Source organism: Macrobrachium rosenbergii, chromosome 14 (genome assembly GCF_040412425.1).
Source record: "Macrobrachium rosenbergii isolate ZJJX-2024 chromosome 14, ASM4041242v1, whole genome shotgun sequence".
In the NCBI taxonomy this organism is placed as follows: Eukaryota; Metazoa; Arthropoda; class Malacostraca; order Decapoda; family Palaemonidae; genus Macrobrachium; species Macrobrachium rosenbergii.
In genome coordinates this window covers 25,195,535-25,219,287 of record NC_089754.1, presented here as the reverse complement: position 1 = coordinate 25,219,287, position 23,753 = coordinate 25,195,535, and the positions used below count along the sequence as shown (strand labels likewise).

Genomic DNA, 23,753 nt, shown 5'->3' with positions numbered 1-23,753 from the left:
TACTAAACTTCAGGCAATGACAAAAAAATGAGCCAAAAATGAACTCTTAAAAAAACTAAGCGTGCTGTGATTTTTGGAAAAAAACTTTTTTTTCCGCTTCGGCGTTAACTCACCGAACACCGCCGGCATACGGGAGACGTTTTTGTAAATAGGGCTTCGGCGTTAAAGGGTTAACATACATTGCCTTCAGTTACAATATTAGTAAGCCATGTTCAGCTCTTATGTTGTTTACTTTTAGTAATCTTATGAAATGCACATAAGGGTAAGTTTGTTCATGTTTCAGGTTCATTTCATGATTGATCATCTCCAAGATATTGAGAATTGAATGTTCCGGTCATTATCCACATGCAGAAATTCATTTTGTTTGTAGAAACTTGTTGTTTTGTGTTGATACCTTGGCATTATGCTTTTGTAATGTACGGGTAAGATGTATTGGCTACCTGTTATATTACATGCAGGATTATCAACTAAGTACACATATTGCCAGTGTTCATGGCCTAGGATTAAGTATTGCAGTGTTTTGTGCCATTTTATCAGCAGAGCAGATGCATTTTATTTTAATGCTTCCCAGCTTTTGTGATTCATGTAACCAGTGTGTTAAAAGTAGCTTTGACAGCATTGGTAGTGTCCTCACTAAGGAATCAGTTTTTTTTTTTTTTTTTTAATGGAAGAGTATGTTAATAGCAGTTTATTTTGGCTAAAGATTGCTGAACCATTTAAGAATGTTAGGGTTGAGGTGGTGTTTGGTACATCAAGTCTCAAGATGGAATAGGGTAGAACTGTTTGTAGTGTCAACTAATCACATTTTTTGTGTGGTACAAAATGGTTAGCCATACATGTATAAAGCTGGTTGAAGTTTTTCATATTATATCAAAAGCTTATGTTTCAGTTTTTTTTTTACTAATATGTGTGTTGAATATGTGTAATTGTTTGTGGGATGTTAATTGCTGAGTTTTGAAACCAAGTTCATCTTGTAAGTTAACAAGCATTGTTTGGTATATCCCTGTGCATAACCCAAATTATTTCTGTAGTATGTTATGCCTTTTAACTTATGGAGTAGATTTACTTGTAAACAAAGATTTTTTTGCAGATAATAAAATGGCCATGGTTGCACTCCCTCCACAAGAAGGTAATATTTTCACAGTAGCTTGTATTGTATCTCTGCTTCTCACCATAAAACTATCAGCAGTAGGACTAGTGATTGTATCATTATTTAAGATACTATATCAAATTGCCATACCATTCTACTCATGCATGTAAAACCAAGTGATTAAATCTAATGTACTTGTATCACTTGAACTGTTTTTCTATCATCATTGCTGTCCTCATCTTTACTATTGTCACGATAGGCTTGGCTGTATACACTGTTGCTTCATCAGAGATCATTAATCATGTGGAGTAGAATGCGGTATTGGCCGTAGTAGATTATGCTTGAAACTTTTAAAAAGAAATTTCCTTAAGTATACTATTCAAGGCAACTGGATTGGCACCTTAAATGAAGCACTGCTCTCTAATAATCTTTTATGTATTGTTTTATTCATGTGTACAGAGTAGGGGCAGTGGCAGTATCAAGTATTTTGATTAAGGAGATTTCAAGTACTGTTTAGTTCAGAAGTATAATACACTTTAGACTGTTGGATTATTTTATAATTTCATTTAATTTTAAATGAAGGTGTAGGCCTTTGAAAACTACTTACTTAATCATCATCATCTTTGGTAGCATAGCTATACTGTTCCCTATGTATGAATGAATATTTTAGTTAGGTAATCTAGATATCAATGTGCAAGTAAAGTAATTGGTCCTTGACACATTTTTGGATGAAAACTAAGGGATTTCTCTGTGGTTTATACTGGGTAATGAGTAATATTTATATTATTGGAGGAATGGTAATCTTACAAATAGGGAAGTTCATCAGTCAAGAAATTTAAGCTCTGTTAGTGTCATCACATAATAGCACCAGATAATTTTTTATAAAGATTTTCTATACATTTCAACTTAAAAATGTCATTACTGAATATCACTAAATACTTTTTCAAACTGTAAAACAAATGGTGTTTTGCTTTATTATTGGAGAAATTGAAATGTTAAGAATAGTGAAGTTCATCATCAGCCAAGACAGTTAAGACCCTAATGTTAAAAAAAAAATAGTAAGTGTTTGGTAACCATATTTTTAGGCTTTCATAATTAAAATTGGGACTAATTTATTTTAAGCTTTCATTGCTTCAGCATGGTATCATATACTGTCACCATATTATGTGTACACATTTTATTTTTGTGCAGTTCATTCCATTTAAGTAAGATCATTCAGTGCCATCCAAGATTTTAAAGTAAAAATTTCTCCTTCATCAACCCTCTTACTAGCTTATTTTGCATGGGTAGCTATGTTCCATAGGAAAATACAACTCTTAAACATAAGTTTTAAAGTATGGCTGATTTGTCTTTCAGTTCTGTTGTAAACATTTTTGTGGAATTTTTAAATCTAAATATGGTAATTTAACTTGTAGTTCCTTTAGGTATTTAGCAGTGGGCTCAAGGTTTTTTAACCATTGGTAATCAGGTATTTTGGAGTTACAGTGTATGTCGTTTTTCTTAGGACATATACAATTAGATTGTGTTCATTCTAACATTTTTGACAATATTCCCATATTGTATCAGCCAAACTTAGTTCCAATACTTTTTAAATAGTTTGTTGTAATTGTTTTTCATATGCATGTTCACAAAGTTTAGTAGATAGATATGAAAACCAATTTTTTTAACAAAATGGTTAAAATTAGCCATATTTTGTAATCTTTGTAGCAGTGAGTTTAGTAGGTGTACTCCAGCAATGGAAAGTACGATGTATGCATGAAAAAATGCCTATTTGTTTCCATGAAGTATGTAATTATATTTTTCTGATATGCAATAGTATTCTGTAATGGCATGTTTTAGAGAAAACTGAAAACTGGTCATTACAGTATTTCATACTGTAATTCTTGAACTGAGAAAGAACCTTGTTCAGAAATCTTCCACAGCTTGATTGCTTTGTTCACCTACTCAGAAGCCTTTTACCAGCACATTTACAGCTCTGTCTTGCACCTAATTTTCTTGGTTCTTGGGTTAAGACCTATTCAATTACATCTTGCTCAGAATTTCTGTAAGGCTTCGTAGCCTTTCCAATTATTACAATTTACACACACTGCACCAACCTGTCATCCTCCATTCTTGTACATGACCTAAATACAAATCCATTTTTCCACCTAAGCTAATTTTATTTTTATTCAACATCCAGACTTTTTCTTGAAGAGCATTAACCCAAAGAGTTCCATCATACATTCAGCTTTGGCTTCCATAGACACTTCTCTCTTCTTTTTTGAACACCCTGTACCCTCACTTATCCTGATTGACTCTTCTCTTAACCTACCAACAGCGATTACCTTTAATCCTAAATACCCTTGTGGATTACACTTGCTCCATTGCTCCACATTCCTGGTTTTCATATACTTGTAACCCCCTTTTGCACACATTTGATTCTCAGCTTCTGCCCTTTCTGTTATCCAGTTTCTGGGGTTTTTCTGTACTGTTTGCAAACAGCACTGTGAAACTTTAAAACTAATAGCAAGTTGGAAAGGAATTTAACATATCAAAGCATACAATCAGGAGTATTTGGAATGGGAATTAGCATATCAGGAAAATGCAAATAAGGTTAGATTTGATATTTAAAAGAAATTTTTAATTTAAAATCATTTATATAAACATAGAAATGTTTGCAATTTAGAATTTTCAATTAAGGATTTATTTGTGGCGTTCCAACACCCGAGCTTTTAAATGTTTACTGTACATCACAAGAATCTAATACTGAATAGCAAAATACAGGAAATATAAAAATTCAGAGTGCACAAAGCACAAGGCTGACAGCAGTTTTAATATGTAATTAAAAAAACAGACAATAAGAAAACTATCAAGAAGGATTTTAGACCTCAACTTAACAGACAGTTTTTGTGGGGCTGCTCTCCCAGAAATGAAGGAAATCAGTTAAGTAACAAAGATTGGCAAATGGCCAAAATAATACTGTAACCTGGAGGGTTCTCTAGCTTTTAGTGAACAGCAGTTTATATAAAATAGTTAAAGCCTATCCTAACTGTCATTTTGATATGTACATTATCTAAAATATTTATTCTCATTCAGTTTCAGATATGTACTTAATAATAATCTGCAAAATTATTGCTTATAAAAATACATATAATACAGTGCTGGGCAGTTTTAACCTAATGAAAACATTACCTGATTGCTATAGTTCATATGTAAAAGAGACAGGGCATGTAAAAGAAAAAAAAAACACTACAGTACAAAAAACACAAACATCTTTGTTTTAATGTAAGTTACAAGAACACACACACACACACACACACACACACACACACACACACACACACACACACACACACACACACACACACACACACTCTCTCTCTCTCTCTCTCTCTCTCTCTCTCTCTCTCTCTCTCTCTCTCTCTCTCTCTCTCTCTCTCTAAATGGCCACATTCAACCAGATTTACCCAATAATTCATTACTATTTCTTATAATTAACAACCACATATTGTTTCAATGACTACTAGTCAGCTAAACAGCTGCAAGCTCTAACATAATCATCTAAATCAAGAAGAGGCTGTTTGGTGACATTAGTTACTATAACTAATGTTTATTTAGACTTGCATTACAGTTGTCGACTTGTTAAAAACTTGGCAATTCTCATTGTTGACTTATGTAAAAATGAAATTAATTTTTATTCACCCTTCACGCAGTGAAGAAAAAGGTCTCGAGAAAGTATATCATTAAAGTTGCATGATGTAACTGTGACTGAAGAAAGAAATCAAGTACAGGCTACAAAATATGTTGGATAGCCAAAAATGATGTCCAAAAAGGACAAATGTATAGTTTTACTTAATTTAAAATTTTATATAGATGAAGATATGCTATATTTTTTAACCAAGCTTTATTAATTTACAAAAAAAAAATGTATCTTGAATCATGCTTCATCTAGCAACTAATAGTAATTATGTCGGTAAAACTGTCAGCTGATGATTTTGAGAATGTAAACATTACCAGAATGCAAATGGCATATGATCACAGTGTTATTTCATATAAAGTTGTAATAAGTGCTATATAATTGGATGGAGTAAATATACAGTTTTATCTGAATTATCAATAGTTTAGATACAAATGTATTATTAGAGTTTTGCAAATGGGTACTGTTACAACTTTAGAGCATGTTCTCAAACAGCGAGACAAAATCACTTAATAAAATTCATTATAGACTCTAAAATTATATTTTTTAACAGTGATTTGCATTAGTTTGTCTGAAATATAGATTCTGTACTTATATGCACTTAATTTAACCAAACACTCAGAATTTCTTAGTACCTCATTGCCAGATAAACCGTGTGACACTCACTTTTAAAAAGAATTACTTTTTTAAAGTATAAATTTAACAGTGTCCAACAGACACATTATGTAGTTATACTGTACACTCTAGTTAGAACTTTTAACACAAGAGAAGAGATAGTCAAACCTACTTTGCTTGCAAAATAATAAGCTTAAAATCCACCTTTTTTGGGGGCATGATGACACTTCCGATAAGTAACGATTAAGTCGAGGTGCCTGTGTAACCAGAAAGACAATTACTGAAGTGCCTAAAGGTTTGATTTAAGTGTATGTAATAATATAGTGGTAAGGTTAAGGTACACTGATAAATTGAACATTTGTTTATATCAGAATGTAATACTGTAACTGAATACCAGCTGGTCAATGCCAGATCATTGTACCAAACGTTCATGAATCAAATCAACTATCGGTAATTAAAGAGTACAACAAAAATGTGTGTGTGTGTGTGAGCCAGGAGAGAATGTCTTAACTTCTGTATCCCCACCTAAGGTCCTTTATAGTGATTTCAACTCAGAAATTAGATCAGAATTCAAAGTATAAAAATTGTCAGGTCTTTTGTTTTATTTAGTTTTATAGTAGTAATAGCTTTTTTCTGTTCCTATGGTACAAATTTCTACCCTTGTATAATGCTAGGAAAGTAGTTCATAGCTTTTTTTTTTCTACAGTTTTACTTTTAGAGCTCATTTCACAAGAATTTAAGTCGACCTAAAGTCTGTGCATACAACAAAATCTTTATCTAAAAACTGAAATGTTTTATCATTTTTTATTTATTAAATTAAGTTTAAAGGAAGCTGAAAGTGAAGGGAAAAAGTACACAGCTCTAAAGAAATGTATTCTTATTTTTCTATTATAAAAAGTGAGTGAATGGGTTTCTCAAGCCAGTTTGTATGCACATGCCTGAAAAATGTGCTGGGTAGTTGAAGGGTGAAGACGAACAGAACTTGGGCAATTAATTAAAAAAATATTACCTTTTGTTAGATTCAAAGTACCATGCATAAAATATACTAATCTGTGAGAATGTGAGAAATTAGTGAAATATTGTAGTAACATATCCCTGTATCTGTTTTTCCTGTACTATTCCTTTTGTTGGGTCTTACAACATACACCATTGTGTGTGTGTACAAAGTAATGTTTTACCCCTGCAGTTTTTAAATTTACTATATGATCATTGCTATTTTATTCACTGGGGAAAAATATTCCTCAGGTGTATTTCTTCAAAAGCTTCCCCTCTTTTAGGCATACTTTTAAAATGCTGGTCAACCCCTTGGACAACCCCTTCTCCCCTCCCCCTCCTCCCAATCTTTGTTCTTCAGGCTCAGCATTACCTTTATTGCATAACCCGTGAGGGACAGGCTAATTATATATCACGCACACCCCAGACATATCTCTCTCTCTCTCTCTCTCTCTCTCTCTCTCTCTCTCTCTCTCTCTCTCTCTCTCTCTCTCTCTCTCTCTCTCTCTCTCTCTCTCTCTCTCTCTCTCTCTCTCTCTCTCTCTCTCTCTCTCTCTCTCTCTCTCTCTCTCTCTCTTTTTATCTATCTTATCTCTCTGCTCAATCATTATACAGCTATATTTCTATGCATATGTTATTGACTAAAGAGTCCCAAACACATCATACATTGTGTGAAATGATGCATTTTGAAATAACAACAAAACAGGAAAGAGAATGAAAGCTGTGTACTGTAATAAGCAGGAGCAGAGATGAAGCCAACAATACCGCTTGACAAAATTAAACTGGTTGGAGAAATACTTTATAAGAATTATCGGACAAGAATCATGGCTTGACCAGTCAGATGGTTGAATCAGCACCTTGATTGGGCATCATATTTTCCTTGCCTTTATGTTTAAATACCTCGGTATGTAATCTCCCTTAAAAACTTTTCTCTACTTTTCACCAAACTCAAAAAAAAAAAAAAGGTTTCTGTTCAGAAGACAGGAAAATAAGCAAGTAAATTTAATAGTATGTTACAGTATATTGTTATTTCTTCATATTTTACCTACATGACTAGAGATTAAATTAATCACTACTGTCGTTTGTCTTATGCAATGCTCTTTTGCCTGCCTGATTCCTATTTGGTTCTTCTTTATGCCCCTTTTTCTTTTAATTGTACTTCTTTTCAACTTGCATATCTGTTATTTTCTGACTAATTGCTTCTTGCCCCTTCTCATTACATTGGCTAAATCATGTCGAGTTTTGAGAGCTCTATCAGTTTTCCCGTCATTGGATTTATATCTTTCCAGTTTCATATTGACAATGATCTTCTTTTCTCACGTTAACCATGAATCTTTGCTTGTCCTTTACAGCAATATGTTCCTTTCTTCTGGCACATCCTTAAGGACTTCTATAGAAAGAAGCACTTCCTTTTTGTAAAGGTTCTCTCTATCAGAAATGTTGCCAATCTACTTGCAAAAGCCCTGCTTGGTCTGTAGGTATGGGACCTATTAGGCAGATGCTAAAGGAAATTTCTATTAAATGTAAGCTAAATGTATGTACTTATTCTTTCAAGAGAATTTATGTAAGTACTGGTTTTCAGAATCCCTCACTTTAGTATTTGTGGAGACCAAGAAAGGTGCTGATGCCTTAGAAGAGTTCTTATATCGACATGGTTACCCCGTCACCAGCATCCATGGAGATCGCAGTCAGCGAGAACGAGAAGATGCTCTCAGGGTGTTCCGTTCTGGCCAGTGCCCCATACTAGTTGCCACTGCAGTACGTTGTCTTCCATTACTTTATTGAATTTATAATTTGTTAGTGACCAGCTGTGTGTTTATTGCAAGTCTTGATAAATTGTGAAACTTTATCCATCAGCGAGTTGATTGCAAGTCTGGATGAATTTCTTTTATTTTAGGTTGCTGCTCGTGGTTTGGACATTCCACATGTAAAACATGTCATCAACTTTGATTTGCCATCAGATATAGAGGAATATGTTCATCGTATTGGTCGAACTGGACGTATGGGTAATTTAGGTAAGTATATCTCTTAAGGAAGCCATACAGTGTTGCATTATTTTAAATGCTGAAGTATTTAAATGGAACAAACCTATATATACATAAACTTGCAAAGGAAGCTTCACAGAAAAAAAGAACAGAAATAATTAAAAATTAAAATTATACTTTTTCAGTGGTGGGTGTGTTTTTTTGTTTATTTAAATTTGTTTTATTTTGGTTAGCTTAGAAAAGCTTTTTGAGAACTTCCAATTTGAAGAGTTTTCAGGTTTTATAATAAGATTTATCTTAACATTGTAGGTCTCGCCACAAGTTTCTTTAATGACAAGAACCGTAACATGGTTCGTGATCTTGTGGAATTACTGCAAGAAGCCAAACAGGAATTACCCAAGTGGTTGGAAGCCATTGCTTCCGAGAGTCGTTGGGGTAGTGGAGCCCGTGGACGCACTGGCGGAAAGCGCTTTGGTGGTGGATTTGGATCTCGTGATTACCGCCAGGCTGACCGAAACAAAGCTAATCATACTACTGGTCCTGCACGGCCTGGTGGAGGATTCAACAACTTTGGAGGTGGTTAGTTATTGTGGTATTTTTCTTTCTTTTGCACTCAATAAGATTTGAATAGGTAAGTATTGCCTTGAATGTTGAGTACTTTTTGCCATCTAATTTTGACAATAATGAACTGTTCAAAAGTTCCTTCATCTCAACCATATGAGAGTCAAGCGCTGTTCTGTGCATATTTGTTCAAGTACTTAATACTAAAATCTTGTTTAAGTGACTAGAAATTTTTAGATTAAATTACCTAACTATTTAATTACAGTCAAGTCTGGGATATCCCATCGAGTTGCATTTCTATAACGACCTGAAAAGTGATGTAACCAACTTGCCCCATCTGCCTGTATCAAAGGTTTTTGACTGCTACAATTGAAAACCTTTAGTTGTTTACTTGGAACATTAAACAAAATTTTGAGTCTGTGCCCCCCATAGGCTAATTGAAGTTATTTGTCATCAAGGACACTTTTGACACCTTTTCTTTCATTACCTTAACTCAGGATCAAACTCGTGGGAGTTCATATGCATTTACTTCAGTTCCACAGCTGCATTACACTTGGGAAAATTTTGTCTCAGTTCGTAAAGACATACATCCTGTCTGCTGCCATTATCTTTTGATCTTTTTGACACAACACACACTCATATTTTTGTAATTGCACTTGAGAATTCAGAACACTGTCATTCAGTATTTATATAAGGTTGATAGCATTTGTTCTTCCAAATCTTATTAAAATGGCTTAATGTGTAGATGTTGAGATCGTTATTTTGTGTTCATATGATCTCTTGGCACTGCTTTTATAAGAGGCATATGCAGGTATGTCATTAGAAATTAATAAAAAAAAAAATTTGGTATCTGGTAATACTTTAACTTGTTATTAAGGGTGTTTGTACAATGCTTTATTCCCAAACAATAGGTGTAGCTGCACATCTGTCGGAACTTGCCCACCGCATCCACTTAGTTTGTAGACTTCCCATACAGTCACCCCAGGTATTTGGGGGGGGGGGGATAGGGACCACAACCACCTGCAAATAGCTAAAATCCTCAAAACTTGACACCCCTCTAAAAACACACACAACTACTTATTTTAATCTTTCAAACAACAGAGACCCCCTCTAAAAATGCTTGTAACTGCCTATTTTAATACAGTGGACCCCCACTGTTGCGGATTTTTATGGTACATTTTTTTCAGTGTCAGGCGGGAACTTTCACTAGTTCATGAATTTTTCTATGGACCGTATCTCTAAAATTATCACTTAATTCGCTTTTTTTCGTAGAGCAGCACTCTATTCATTAAGTTGCTGTTATTTTCTCAGTAAAGGATATCTATACTGAGAGAGGGAGAGAGAGAGAGAGAGAGAGAGAGAACTGAGGTGTTTATACTGTACATCAAATTCTAAGCACAGTAACTAGCTTTGGACAAGACTTGATGGCACGGTTAAACTATGGGGGGATGGGGAAGAGTAAGAGTGTTGAGTGTTGCCTAGGTATAAAATTTGTATTTTAAATATTTTTATGGTGGTCAGAGATGAGACATCAACAGTGATAAAATATTCTCGTGTGCTGTTATAATGTGGGTGATAATCATAGTAATGAAATATGGTACAATAAATCAAAGCAAAAAATATGGCAACACTACCTACATCGATCTCGTGGTGAACTTGCCGAATTGGTTTATTTACAGGCTTTTTTAGGTTTTTGGTACAGTAATTGATATTTCATTAAAGGATATGTGCAGTACAGTACTGATGTACGGGAGAGAGAGAGAGAGAGAGATTCCGTCATCAGGGAATTTGCTACTGGGGGTTCCGAGTTGCCTGTGTATGAAATAAGGATTTTAAATATTTTTACGGTGATTAAGTCATCAGTATAATAATACAGTATAAATGGATTCTGTAAGTGAAATAACATTTTATTGATATTTTGCTGTGTTTTCTCATTAAAGTTTATGTATACTGAGAGAGAGAGAGATTGATGGAACAAAAATTTTTTAATAAATTTATGGGTGATGGTGAGGACTAGCCACAAAACGACGTAGGTCACGTACGATGTAAACCAAGAACTTACTGTACTAAATCATTTTTTTTATCACAAAAATACTAACCTTACGTAACAAATTATCGCTGTTGGAGGAATGTGTCCCGTTGTTCTAAACTACCGACGTAAATTAGATATGATCTGTACAGTAGTATTATCCTAAAAAATGTACTGTACAGCAAATATAATTTCAGAGTCATTTTACAACACGGCAAAATATCAATAAAATGTACGTACATTATGCGCAGTACAGCAGACGATGCGCAAAGTTACATTAGGCCAAAGAAAATGTGTGTGTATATAGTAGATACTTAAGAGTAACAGTTGTAGGTGGGTACATAACGTAAAGATAACTTTGAAATGATGTTTGGGTGTTTTGGGATGATGGTTTGAGGTATATTTTTGTTTGAACTGTCAAGTTGGGCAATGAACTTTTAAAATAGGCATAAGCATTTCAGGGGTGTATATACGTACGAGTGAATGTAGGGAGGGTAATGTAAGATGACTTTGGATGTTTTGGGGTGTATTTTTGTTTGAACTAGTAAATTACACAGTGAACAAGAAAAATAGCCAGTTATAAGCATTTTAGTTAAAGGGGTACAGAGTATTTGGCAGTTATAAGTGTTTTTAGAGTGGGTTCTGGGACCTATCCCTACGAAAAATTCTGTTGTAGTTCAAACACCAAATATACATTATACTATCATCCTACACCAAATATACCTTAAACTATCATCCTAAAACACTTTAATATTTCAAAGTCATCTTACAACATTGCCCTTAAAAATATATGGATTATAGCTACTTGTGAAAACTACTCAGGTTAACCTTATAGAGAGAGAGAGAGAGAGTGTGTTTGCCCAGCACCCTTCACGTCAATATGTCAAAATGATTGACAGAGCTACACCCCTCTCCTGCTTATCTACCAGAAAAAGACTTGGAATTCCATAGAATTGTGCTAAAATCTTATCTAATTTACTATATTTTCCTAGTTATTGAAATGCAAAAGGTTGTAATTATAGCGTGGAAAATATGAAAAAAGGATTTTGACAAAGGAAAAATCTATTTCTGGATCGGGGACCCATGTCACCCGGTGAAATAATCCATTCAGCACTTATTTCTAGGTAATTCCGTTGCTAGATACCAGAGAAAAGCTAAATGTAAAGCTGGGGTTACTACCCCCAGAGCGAGCTCCAAGAAATGGAGTCGTATATGGTAAAGGGGTGAGATTGTCACAATCACGGGACCCTGCCCTATAAAGATTCCCAATGTCAAAAGTCCCAACGAGAGAGGTGCCGATACAAGCCCATGCACTACTCATGGACTGTACACAAGGCAACACTAGTCGCATTCCATGTTAGCACCCACCCCACTAGAATGATGTTTACCATGGGAGGAGAGAATGAAAAACAGGGTGGGTCACCAGGTGACACGGGCCCCTCCCAGAAATAGATTTTTCCTTTGTCAAAATCCTTTTTCTGGATCGGGGACCCGTGTCAGCCGGTGAAATAATAACAGAGAAATAAATATCATTCTTATGCTATTAAAGACTTAAAATAGAGACGTTGAAAACTAGGGGAGAATTCCACCCTGAACATTAGTAAGGTCCTCAAAATTCATGTAATGAAAATAATGCAAGTGGCCACCGTCTAAGAGCATGAGCTTTGGAATTGAACCTGAACAGGTTTGTATTACTAAATTATTTCACGTTTATCTATAAAACTTTACAAAACAGATAACACACGTTACATATGCATAAAAAATCTCTCTCTCATATCTCAGTGAGAGAGAAAAAAAATACAACTATCCCTTCTGACTAGTATACACAAAGCATCTGAGCTACAAGCTTTGTGATTGGTTATTTCCAACACTTCCAGCCAGTAGCGTGTCATCATGGAGAGAGAGAGAGGGGGGGTTTGCTACAAGCTCTGTGATTGGATACTTCCAACTCCTCCGGCCAAAAGCATGTCATCATGGAGCCTACGTCAAAGCAATAAAAAAATTGTAATGTACATATGTATGCATGCGCTCATTTGATGGCTTGTGAACTTCCTGGAGTTTGTTTCATATATTTATGTTAATGATACAGTAATTCATATTTCATTGAAGGATATTTACAGTACTGAGAGAGAGCATTAAATATCAAAATAGTGAAGTTATTCATGAATTATTATGGAGAAAGAGGATAACTTGAGAAGGTGAACTGATATGTTTACGTGTAACCTTAACTGTCCTACTAAAACATGTTGCAGTAATATCATTTTAATATTTCGATATCACTTTAATGTTTTAACATTTCAATATCGCTGTAATATTTTAACATTTCTGAGCAGCTTTGTTTCAATATAATTTCTGAGCAGCTACTAGGAGGTGAGAAAACCGGTTTCATGGAGCTGGGGAGGGTTCACATTAAAGAGGGGAGAGAAAACTGGTTTATTACCAGGGCAAATCTTACAAACCTGTTTCTTTCCCAAGGCTTACATAAGTTTCTATCTCTCTGAGTTAGAAATATTTAAATATGCATTGGAAAAAAATGACATTTTATTGATATTTTACTCTTGTTTACATTTGAACATGAGTAAATAATTTTTATCATAAAAAATGTATTTAGTCACGAAAAATAACATGCAAATACAGTAAATAGTGAATATTCCACGACAAAAAAATCCATGAATTACTGAATTTTCCACAAACAATTTGGAGACATTCCACAGAAAAATCTGCGAATAGGCGGCAGTCGACTGTACTTTAATAGTGGTTTTGCATAGTTTTTGTGAAATTTTGAAAGTAAAGAAATAGTCAATTCCTTGAATATGGTGATGCTCACAGGGAAGTTTTCAGGAGATTAGTCTAAAAATGCAAAGGTGGGAATAATGCCATATTATTTTGGTGGACGCTAAGCTGATGTTTTGGCTGATATTCTCAAATAGTTTTACTCTTAGTAAATCATCTCCAGTGCTTAGTATGTACAGTCACACTGAGACAAAGTAGTAGTGATGTGTTCACTAAATCAAATGAAGTAAAAGAAAATGCTATATACTTACAAGCAAGTGTGTTCGCTAAACCAAATGAGGAAATGAAAATGCTAGATACATACAAGTAAAAGGAGCCAGACTTGCAAGTTTGGAAACCAAAGATAGACAGCCATTATCTCCAGCATCATATGACTGAACTCCCACTTCGAATGCCGTTGATGCCCATATTGATGTCATCTCTACAACATTAGGGTTTGTGTAGCTAAGGGTTGAAGGATATTGTTGGGATCTTCAAACTTCCTCAAGAATGCATGCACTGCACTAGCAATGAACTTGACCATCTTGATTTTCCACAATGGTCATTTTTCATCTTGGACAAACAAGCAAAATGTTTTTACAGTACCTTCACAGTAGGATGGCCATATTTCACCAGCTTTGAGTTTTCAGAATTTACATAAAAAATATTCATGTACTTTTTATCATCCAACACCCATAAAACAGGCTTAATTAGATTGGTTCAAGGACAGGTTTGTTGATCATTTGTATGGTACCATAAACAACAAATTGTATAAAAAAAAAAAAATTTAATTTTTTTTTTTTTTTTTAAAGTAATTTTCACCCCTAAAATATCCCATTCTTTCTGTGGGTTGTGTCAGAGAAAACAGTATGGTTACAATGATAGGGATAACTTGCTCTAGACGTCCAGATTCTCTCTGGATTTTTGAAAGTCCAAAATTATTTTTCTTTTGCTGTTTTTTCAAAACTTAGTTTTTTCAAAATTAAATGCTTATTTCTCCAAGAAGACAACCAAATTCAGTGAAACTTTTACAGAGTGTAGTATAACTATGTATCTTTATTTTTTCATCGGGAAGATCACTTTTCTGTGCAACTTTAATTTTACATATTAATTTTGAAAAGTGACATTATGGTTTTTTCAGCTGTGAAACAAATGAACTTGGAGGTCGAATTTCTCAATTTCCCCGCAAGAGAAATTTCATTATTAGTTGTAGAATAAGTGGTACAGATTTTAAGCAAAGCTCTTCAGGAATAGGGTAGAAGCAATCATTTACTTTATAATGGGGCCTTATGGCGTCAGTGCTCCCCTTAAAAGACATACACCTCAACAAGATTGCAAATTTTAGTTTATAAAAACCTATACATGGTCTGTGGTTCCTTTTATTTGAGTAAGGAATCAAATGTCAGAACAATTAATTTTGAGTAAGGAATCAAATGTCTGAACAATTAATTTTGTTAAAATTGCCTTTTCATATAATTACCAGAAAGAAATTCACAGAATTAATTGATCCTATTTCAGTATAACTAATGTAATTAGGAAAGAACACGAGAGGTGAAAAATCCGGTTTCAGGGAATCTCCAGTAGGAAAACGTTAGGGGCACACATTGTTCTAGCTAAAACTTTTGGGGAAGGAGCCCTTGTTTCTTAGCCATGAAGAGAAAATTGACAGTATTTTTTACAAGATACATGAATACAATGTGTGTATATGGTAAAATATGGTATGAAGTCGACCATTTCACTAAAAATTGGCAAGTAATGACTTTTCAGAACTACAACTAGAAAATATTTTTAATAAAGGAAATCTAATGTCAGTTTTTCCCTCATTAAAAAAGTGTACAGTTAGATCCCATTTTTACCATAATTGTCGAGATACTGTAATCTTAAATTTAAGAATATTTTTAAACATTGCTACTTGATTAATGATTGGTATTTTACTTTGCAGCTGCCCCTCATTTCAACCACTATGGGAGCTATGGAGGCTTCAGCGGAAATAGTGGTTATAACAACTACAACGCTTCCGGGGCCTCAGGGACTGATTGGTGGGGTAACTGAGCGCTGGTAGCGGGAGCTTGGGCACCTTGCCACCTTGTGCAAAACTTGTTATATCTGGGACCCTACAATTAGTGGAAGTGCAGTGTTTGCTTTTCTTAGTTTAGTTGGGGGAAGTGTAACTACCACCTCCTCCCACTTGTTAGTTTGTAAGGTCATTTTTGCCTTCCCCCGGCAAGAAGTGTTTGTTGATTCCGTATACTTTACAGACCGTAAGTGAAACTTTCAGTGAAAATATGCTTGAAGCTGGATACCATTATCATTTGTTATTTTTATTACTTATAATTCTTTTCACTGACAGACATTTTCCCATCATAGTGTAATTGTCTACTTGATATATTGACATAATTTTTCCATGAATAGTGTTTCATATACTCGTCCCCAGAAACAAGTGACCACAAAGTGGCATAGAAAAAGTTTTCAGCAGCAGTCAAACTTTTAAGTGTTGTCAATGTCCAAACCCTGCTGACTGTTTATGAAGATAATGAACCACAATATTGCGGGGTTCTCCTTAAGCTTGAAATTTTCTTATGTCACAAGCTTGGAACTTTGTCTTGAATATGTTGACCTTGACCGAAGAAGGCTCTGTCTTGATGTTAACTGCTAGAAAATCTGCATCACAAACCAAATAGGACTTTATTTTGAAAAAGGACTTTTATATTTTATATCTTATTTTTGTGTGTGTGACTTTGCAATCAAGAGGAGGGGCCTCAAAATAATAATAGTATGGTCCCGCCTCTTATCCATTTTCATGGGTATAGAATAACCATGATCTACTGTGTAGCACTGAGGATTGTAAGCCCTTTTTAATATAATACATTATAATTTTTTCTTTCTGATGTAAAGGTGATGATGTAGAGACAGGTCAGATGTGTAACATTGTTTTACAATCCCTTTGATCCTAACTGCCAAGGTTGGCTGCTGTTAACTTTTGTGTCTGGATATTTAAATGTAGCGGTGGTGTTGCTGGGTGAGATCAGAATGAACCTCTGCATCTATTGTAGTGGAGGAGAAGAGGAAAAAGTAATAAGAATATTGTAATTTAAGTAAGAAATCATTGGACCACCCAGGCAACAGCAACGTACACACTGTTGCGTTCATTAAGGTATTATAATATGTAGACTTCTGTAGCATGGCTTTTGGGAAGTTTGAGTATTTGATATTTTGCCGTCCCTTTTGATTGTAGCATTGAGGAAGCCTCTGGAGCAGCTGTGATGAATATCACTCAAAAAATGATGGCTCAGAAGAAAAATTTGAGTAATAAAATAACCTGTCGGAATTACATTTGAATTTAGCCCAAATATATACTGTTATGTTGTTCTTTATTTATATTTATATAAGTAGATTAAATATTTAGAGGATTGATTCCTCAAGAGGCTCTGCATGGAGATGTCTATGTCTCTCCTTCTGGTTTTGAAGACCCCACTAGTTTTTACTTTAGTTTGGTTGGATTTGGGTGCTGGTTGCAGCATCCTCTACACAGTAGCGGCCAGAGCCGCAACACATGGCCGCAGCATCACTCAAGCCTGGTCTCATGAAGGCAGTGGCTAGCATGTTGCAGTAATGATCCATCCCTGAGTCATACAAATCACCTGAATCATCTCAGGGCTTAGGCTTATCCAGTGTTCGACAAATGTGTTCTGTCTGGTGATGTCACAGACTGGGCAGGGAGGCATCGCTGAGAGAAGTAGCAGCGGTGTATTAATGCATCTCTTTACTATAATTATATTGTGGCACATTGCAGCCTTCTTAGGTGTTAAGTCAAACTGCTTGTAAATTACAAGAAGGCCATGTGTACCTGTATTATTCACTTTGGCGAACACTGCCGTTATTACTGTGATATAGTTTGTTGCCCGCGACGAGGCGGGTTATTGGGTGCGGGGCCAGGTTTGGGTTGTGGCAGAGAACGCCCCCGGCAGAGGGCTGCCAGCTCTTCCCTGGCATAAGCTAGCAGGGTTGAAGCAGCATGTACTGATAGCAGTCAAGGTACAGCCCACATTCCACTTTTATCATCATATCCTCCACAAATGGTTATAGTTATATAATTTTTTGTAATCTCAGTCATAGTCTGAGCATTGCCAAAGATATGTTAGTTTGTATGTTCATGTACAAATGTCTTTATTTAGTGATCCATATTTGTTATTGTAGATGATGCTGCATAAGCAGACACTGCTTATGCTCCCTCAGACTAACTCTAGTCGGTGATGGCGCACTGTTCCTTTTTTATAAGCAAGCAGGAGTGTGTGTGAGTGCAGTAAGAATTTGGCTCCTGGTTCCTAGTGAACAAAATGAGTGCCCTTAGATCTGACTGTTAGGGCATTTTCCCAAGCTAATGTTTCTGCTCCTTGTAACACGGTGCTAGAATTAACTGTTTTATCCAGGAGCTTTTGATCAGGTACAAAGTTAGCACAATGATCTGTTAGAGATATTTACTGTGTTCAAAACTAATCTGGTGATTTTTTTTTTCATTTTAAGTATAAGCACAGCTCCTGCAGTGGGATGCTGCATTGCATTGTTAGCTAGGGTATACAGTATGAATATACATAATAAATTGTGCAAAATTTTAACTGCTCATGGTACAATGATTTGTAGGTGTGTACAGATGTGGATTTTATGTAACTTGCTTGTTGGTTATTAGCCAAATGAATATTATAGTTATGATTATATATGTAGAATTATTGAACCAACATGAATGTCACTTTTTGAAATGTGTGGATATATAGGCAACTCATAATTGGGTTGCATTGTTCCCTTGCAACTGCTGTCAACCACCATAAACCAATCAATACTTCAGCTTTAATGGTATAGCAACAAAAGTAGTCCCGAAAGAGACTTTTTATGTGTAATATCTGTTATACTGCTATTTTGGCTTGGTTGTCAGCAGTAGTAGATGGGAGCCGAGAGGGATCTTAAACTTTCCACCAAGGAAGAGCAATGTCATCTTCCGGGCCCTGCGAGAGCTTTAATCATTATTAGCTCTTCCGGGAGGGTCAGGAAGTGGTCCTCATCATTTCCCATGGAAAGAAAAGTGTACCTAAAATATTGGGGAAATATACTGGGGGGTCTCTGCGCCAGATATTGTGTAGATAAAATGTACTGTCTTTTTATACAAGATTATGAAATATTTTTTATTTCTCTCATTTCTAGAAATTAAGGAGAGATTCACATTGATAGGGATGGCAAATTACAGTCTACTACTATACTATTATATTCACTCTGGCATTTAGAACATTTATGAACTAGAAAATGTATTCAAAGCTTTATCAAAGTCAAATAAAAATTGTAAAATAATATGTGTATTATGTCCATTTGGTAATTATTGTGTAATGAATGTTTATCTTTTTAACTGATTTAGATGACTTCTGAGGGAAAGGAAAGGCAAGCCATCAGATTTTTAGCCAGCTAGGAGGAGTGCACTGTAAAATGTCATCAGATGATATTTGTAATTTTGAGTTATTCTTGAACTTATTCTTGCTATTTGTGGGGCACGAGAAGTAATTTTACTGTAGTGAATCCAATTTTTTTTTACTTCTAATAATTTCTCTGAGATAGAGCATCAAAGATAAAGCGCCTAGAATTCTCATATATCTTGCATTAGTTGATTTACTTAAAAATGGTTTGTGCTTTCTTTCATTTTCATGTGTAGCATTGAAGATTAAATGACTGCTCGTAGACCGGGGTGAAGGTTGGTTAGATAACGTGGTATATATTTTGGTCTTGGCATTAGGCCAGCACCTTATTGAGGTCCAGCCATTCTCAGAAAATGTAAGGCCCCTACCCATCCTAAACACTAGTTTTACTAGTGAAAACTGAGCCAAGTTCATAATACAGTACTCCAGTTGTGGTGTCACTATTGAAACTAGAGAATTCTGAATGCCCAATTAACAGATGACTATTGTCTAAATCAGCTACTAGAAATTACTTTAATTCAACAATCAAGGATTACTGAACATTTACAAAAATTGCTTATTTTGCAGGGTTAAAAACAAGACACCATAAGCAGCATGTAAAGGAATGTGGTACTGTTCAATTGTTTAGACAGACTTCTCTCTCCAAAAGAGATATGGGAAGTAAAAGGCCCAGAAATTTTTGTAAAAGTTTAAAAATTCCATATATGTTCAATGGACAAAATTTGTGAATTAAATTATTTGACCAAAACTGAGAACTTTGACTAATGTACCTAGGTTAATCAAATGACAGACTTGAACAAAAAAACATTATACAGTAAACCCCCCGTATTCACGTTCTCACGATTTGCGGACTCGCATTCGTGGGTTTCTCGGTGGAACATATCTACCCATTATTCGCGGAAAATTCGCCCATTCGCGGTATTTTTCACTGAGAAATATTCACTAATTACTGTATTTTCATATTTTCATGATTAAATGCACTTTTTTGTGATAAAACTATTAAAATACTCGGGTATAAGCATTTTTACAGGGTTTTTCTTGTGTTTAACATATCAAAATGGGCAGTTCTAAGTGTTTTTAGAGGTTTTAAGTATTTGCGGATTTTAGCTATTTGTGGGGGGGGGCATCTACGGTATGCATCCCCCTGCAAATACGGGGGTTCACTTTACTGTGACCATTAGTGTGATTACTGTACAGTACTTTGATTTGAATGACCTCTATCAGCTGTTGTGGATAACCAAAATATAAACTGAGCAAACATGTATGTTAAAATGCAATGGACATTGCTACATCCATTCAATGGTTCCGGAGTGGACGCGTCATCGTCGTGGGACCTCTCCAGACGGCGGTGGAAACGACGGCCGCCTGGATCAAACGTCCACAATACAACCCCACTGCGAAGACAAGGGAGGGGAGAAGAGGAGGAGTGGTTCCCAATGCTCCGCAGGGTACCGCGCCGGGTGGCGCCGCGCAACTGGATTCCAGTTTTTCTCTGAAGGGATATGGTAACCTGGCTACTATATCCCTACAATTAATCCTAGCCGGTGACATAGAATTAAACCCAGGCCCCTACACATGTCCCATCTGCAGCACACGAGTCACAGCTTCTCGCGCCGGGGTGGATCAGTCCACTGCAACTTGTGTGGTGGGTGGGTACACCTTCGGTGCACCACACTGAGAACACTAAAAGACTACAATGTACATTGGAAGTGCATCATATGCCGTAACACACACACACAAACAAACAATAACAATACACAACAAGCACTTCCTATCCAACAAAACACCAACCAACCAACACCACACAGATCACCATCTCCCACATCTACCACACTTTCCTCCAATCCCAGAACACCATCACCCATTCCAACAAATCAAACATCCCCACAAACCCCAACACCCACAGAAATGCACCACTAAATACACGCACTCACACACTTAGACATAATCGCCGCAACATAAACATCTTACAATTAAACATTGACGGCATTCACAACAAACACATTGAACTAAAACATTTCATGCACAAACAAAAGATCCACATAGCCATCATTCAAGAAACAAAACTGAAACACACACATAAAACACCCAACATACCAAATTACACAGCCATCAGACAAGACAGACAACATGGTGATGGCGGAGGCCTCATCACATACATACACCATAACATATCCTACATTGAAAAAACGCAGCACATCAGAACACTAACACAAGTAGACAGACATACAGAACTACAAGCATTTAATATCAAAATAGGGCACAATAAACAAATCACAATCATCAACACATACATCCCTCCAGAATATTCACCGGGTTTACCAGCAAACTTCACAATTAGACTGCAGGCGTTGAATACCCTCCCAGATATACTTCTGGGAGGAGATTTCAATGCCAAACACACAGACTGGTACGCCCATCAAGACATCACACAAAGAGGCACAGACATCTCAACACAATTAGATCAGCTATACATACTAAACAACACAGATATGCACACACACATACCACACCAAGCCAACTTTAGTCTCACTTCCCCAGACATAACTTTTTGCTCACCCAACATAGCACCATCAATCACATGGAAAACACAAACAGACCTATCATCAGACCACCTTCCTATTTTAATAACACTCTGAACCACACATGACACTTTCTCACATACAAGACACACCATCCCTAACTACAAGCGCTGCCTGGGATGAGTACTTGGAAACCACTGAGGCTCATTTCCAGGAGTTAAACCACACACACATAACATCATCACAGACACTAAACAACACAACAATACAATTCAACGACATAATAAACAATGCAGACAAAAGAAATGTTCCTAAAGGCAACAGAAAACACTACAACCCAAACTTCACGCCTGACATAAACAGACTCATAACAGAACGAAACAATTTAAGAAATACACCAACCCCACACACACAAATCGCAAATAAACACCAAATTAACTCAAAAACAGACAGAGAACTGGCAAGCTTTTCAAGGTACACTAGACTACAGAACCAACCCACCCAAACTACACAAAACTATCAACAGTCTCATCAATTCAAACAGTGGGAACATTCAAAGTCACGCCTCAATCACCACATCTGACAAGATCCCTTCACGCAAACAACAAGCCAACATCTTAATAAACCACTACGCAAAAATCAGCCACCTACGCAAATACAAAGAAGACAGACACATCTACAGACGCAAACAACAGTTCCCATTAGATTACACAGTAATACTAGCCACAACAGAAGACACTGCTAGAATCATTAAACAACTTAAAAACTCTGCAGCCATGGGCATCGATAACATTTCAAACATTCATTTAAAACATCTAGGTCCCCATGGCACACAAACACTGACAAACATAGCCAATTATTCATACGCACACTGCATTATACCACACATTTGGAAACTGGGGAAAATAATAGCACTTCTAAAACCAAACAAAACACCTACACAAGCAGCTTCATACAGACCTATAACTTTACTCTGCACACCATCAAAAGTAGTAGAACGCCTCATCTTACGCAAAACCACACCACACATACCACTGTCACCCACTCAACATGGCTACAGACCACACCACTCCACAACAACACTACTCACCAACCTCACACAAAAATACAAGATGGCATTAACTCCAGACGCCCACCACAAAGAACACTGCTAATCACAATAGACATAAGTAAAGCCTTTGACGCCATCTCTAGACCACTTCTCATCAACAAAGTTTACAACACCACACTACACAACAACACCAAACGCTGGCTCACCAATTACTTAACAGACAGACAAGCATTTGTACACTACAATGGCGAGTCATCCAAAATCAGAAACTTCCCCGAACGGCGTCCCACAAGGCTCTGTCCTAAGCCCAACACTTTTAACCTATTCATGCATGACATACCAACACCACCTAACAACATATACATCTCCTCATATGCAGAAGATCTAACAATCATATCAATACATGCAGACAAAAACGTATGCTCCACACAAGTACAGACTTACATAACACAACTTGAAAACTGGCTCACACAAAACAGATTACAGGTAGCACCAACAAAATCCACAAGTACACTACTCACTAGTCACAACAAAGAACATCAGTACAGACCCACAGCAACGCTGAACACCACCACAATTCCACACACACACGAAACAAAAAAATCCTAGGAGTCACATACAACACTTCGATGTCATTTGCTCCACATGTCAGTAACATCATCAAGAAATGCAGACCTAGACTAAATGCACTAAGATCACTAACAGGCACAACATTTGGACAACAAAAAGAAACGCTCATCACAGTATACAAACAATACATCCGCTCCATAATAAACTACGCCAGCCCAGCCTGGCACCCTGCCATATCCAACACACAACTAAACAAACTACAAATAATACAAAACACAGCTCTGAGAATCATCCTTGGCAGTACACAATCCACACCAATAGAACACTTACATGCCGAAACCAAGATTCTCACCATCAGGCAACACTTAGACATGAGAGGCACACAATTCTTGGCATCGGTCATAAACAACACAAACAGCCCATGCTATTA

At 36.1% G+C, this 23,753-nt stretch overlaps 1 protein-coding gene across 12 annotated transcripts in view; it reads left to right on the top strand.

The window, feature by feature from the left end:
* Positions 1 to 19,061, top strand: part of bel (ATP-dependent RNA helicase bel) — a 46,329-nt gene extending 27,268 nt beyond the window's left edge. For 3 of the 12 annotated variants that reach the window (XM_067116167.1, XM_067116160.1, XM_067116157.1), the window contains 5 exons: positions 1,091 to 1,129; positions 7,957 to 8,132; positions 8,272 to 8,389; positions 8,669 to 8,938; positions 15,664 to 19,061. In XM_067116167.1, coding sequence (XP_066972268.1) covers positions 1,091 to 1,129; positions 7,957 to 8,132; positions 8,272 to 8,389; positions 8,669 to 8,938; positions 15,664 to 15,773 — 713 coding nt within the window. In that variant the 3' untranslated portion in view covers positions 15,774 to 19,061. The remainder of the gene's footprint in view (positions 1 to 1,090; positions 1,130 to 7,956; positions 8,133 to 8,271; positions 8,390 to 8,668; positions 8,939 to 15,663) is intronic. The other 9 variants (XM_067116159.1, XM_067116168.1, XM_067116161.1 and 6 more) reach the window with 3 other exon arrangements.
* Positions 19,062 to 23,753: the final 4,692 nt, after the last annotated feature.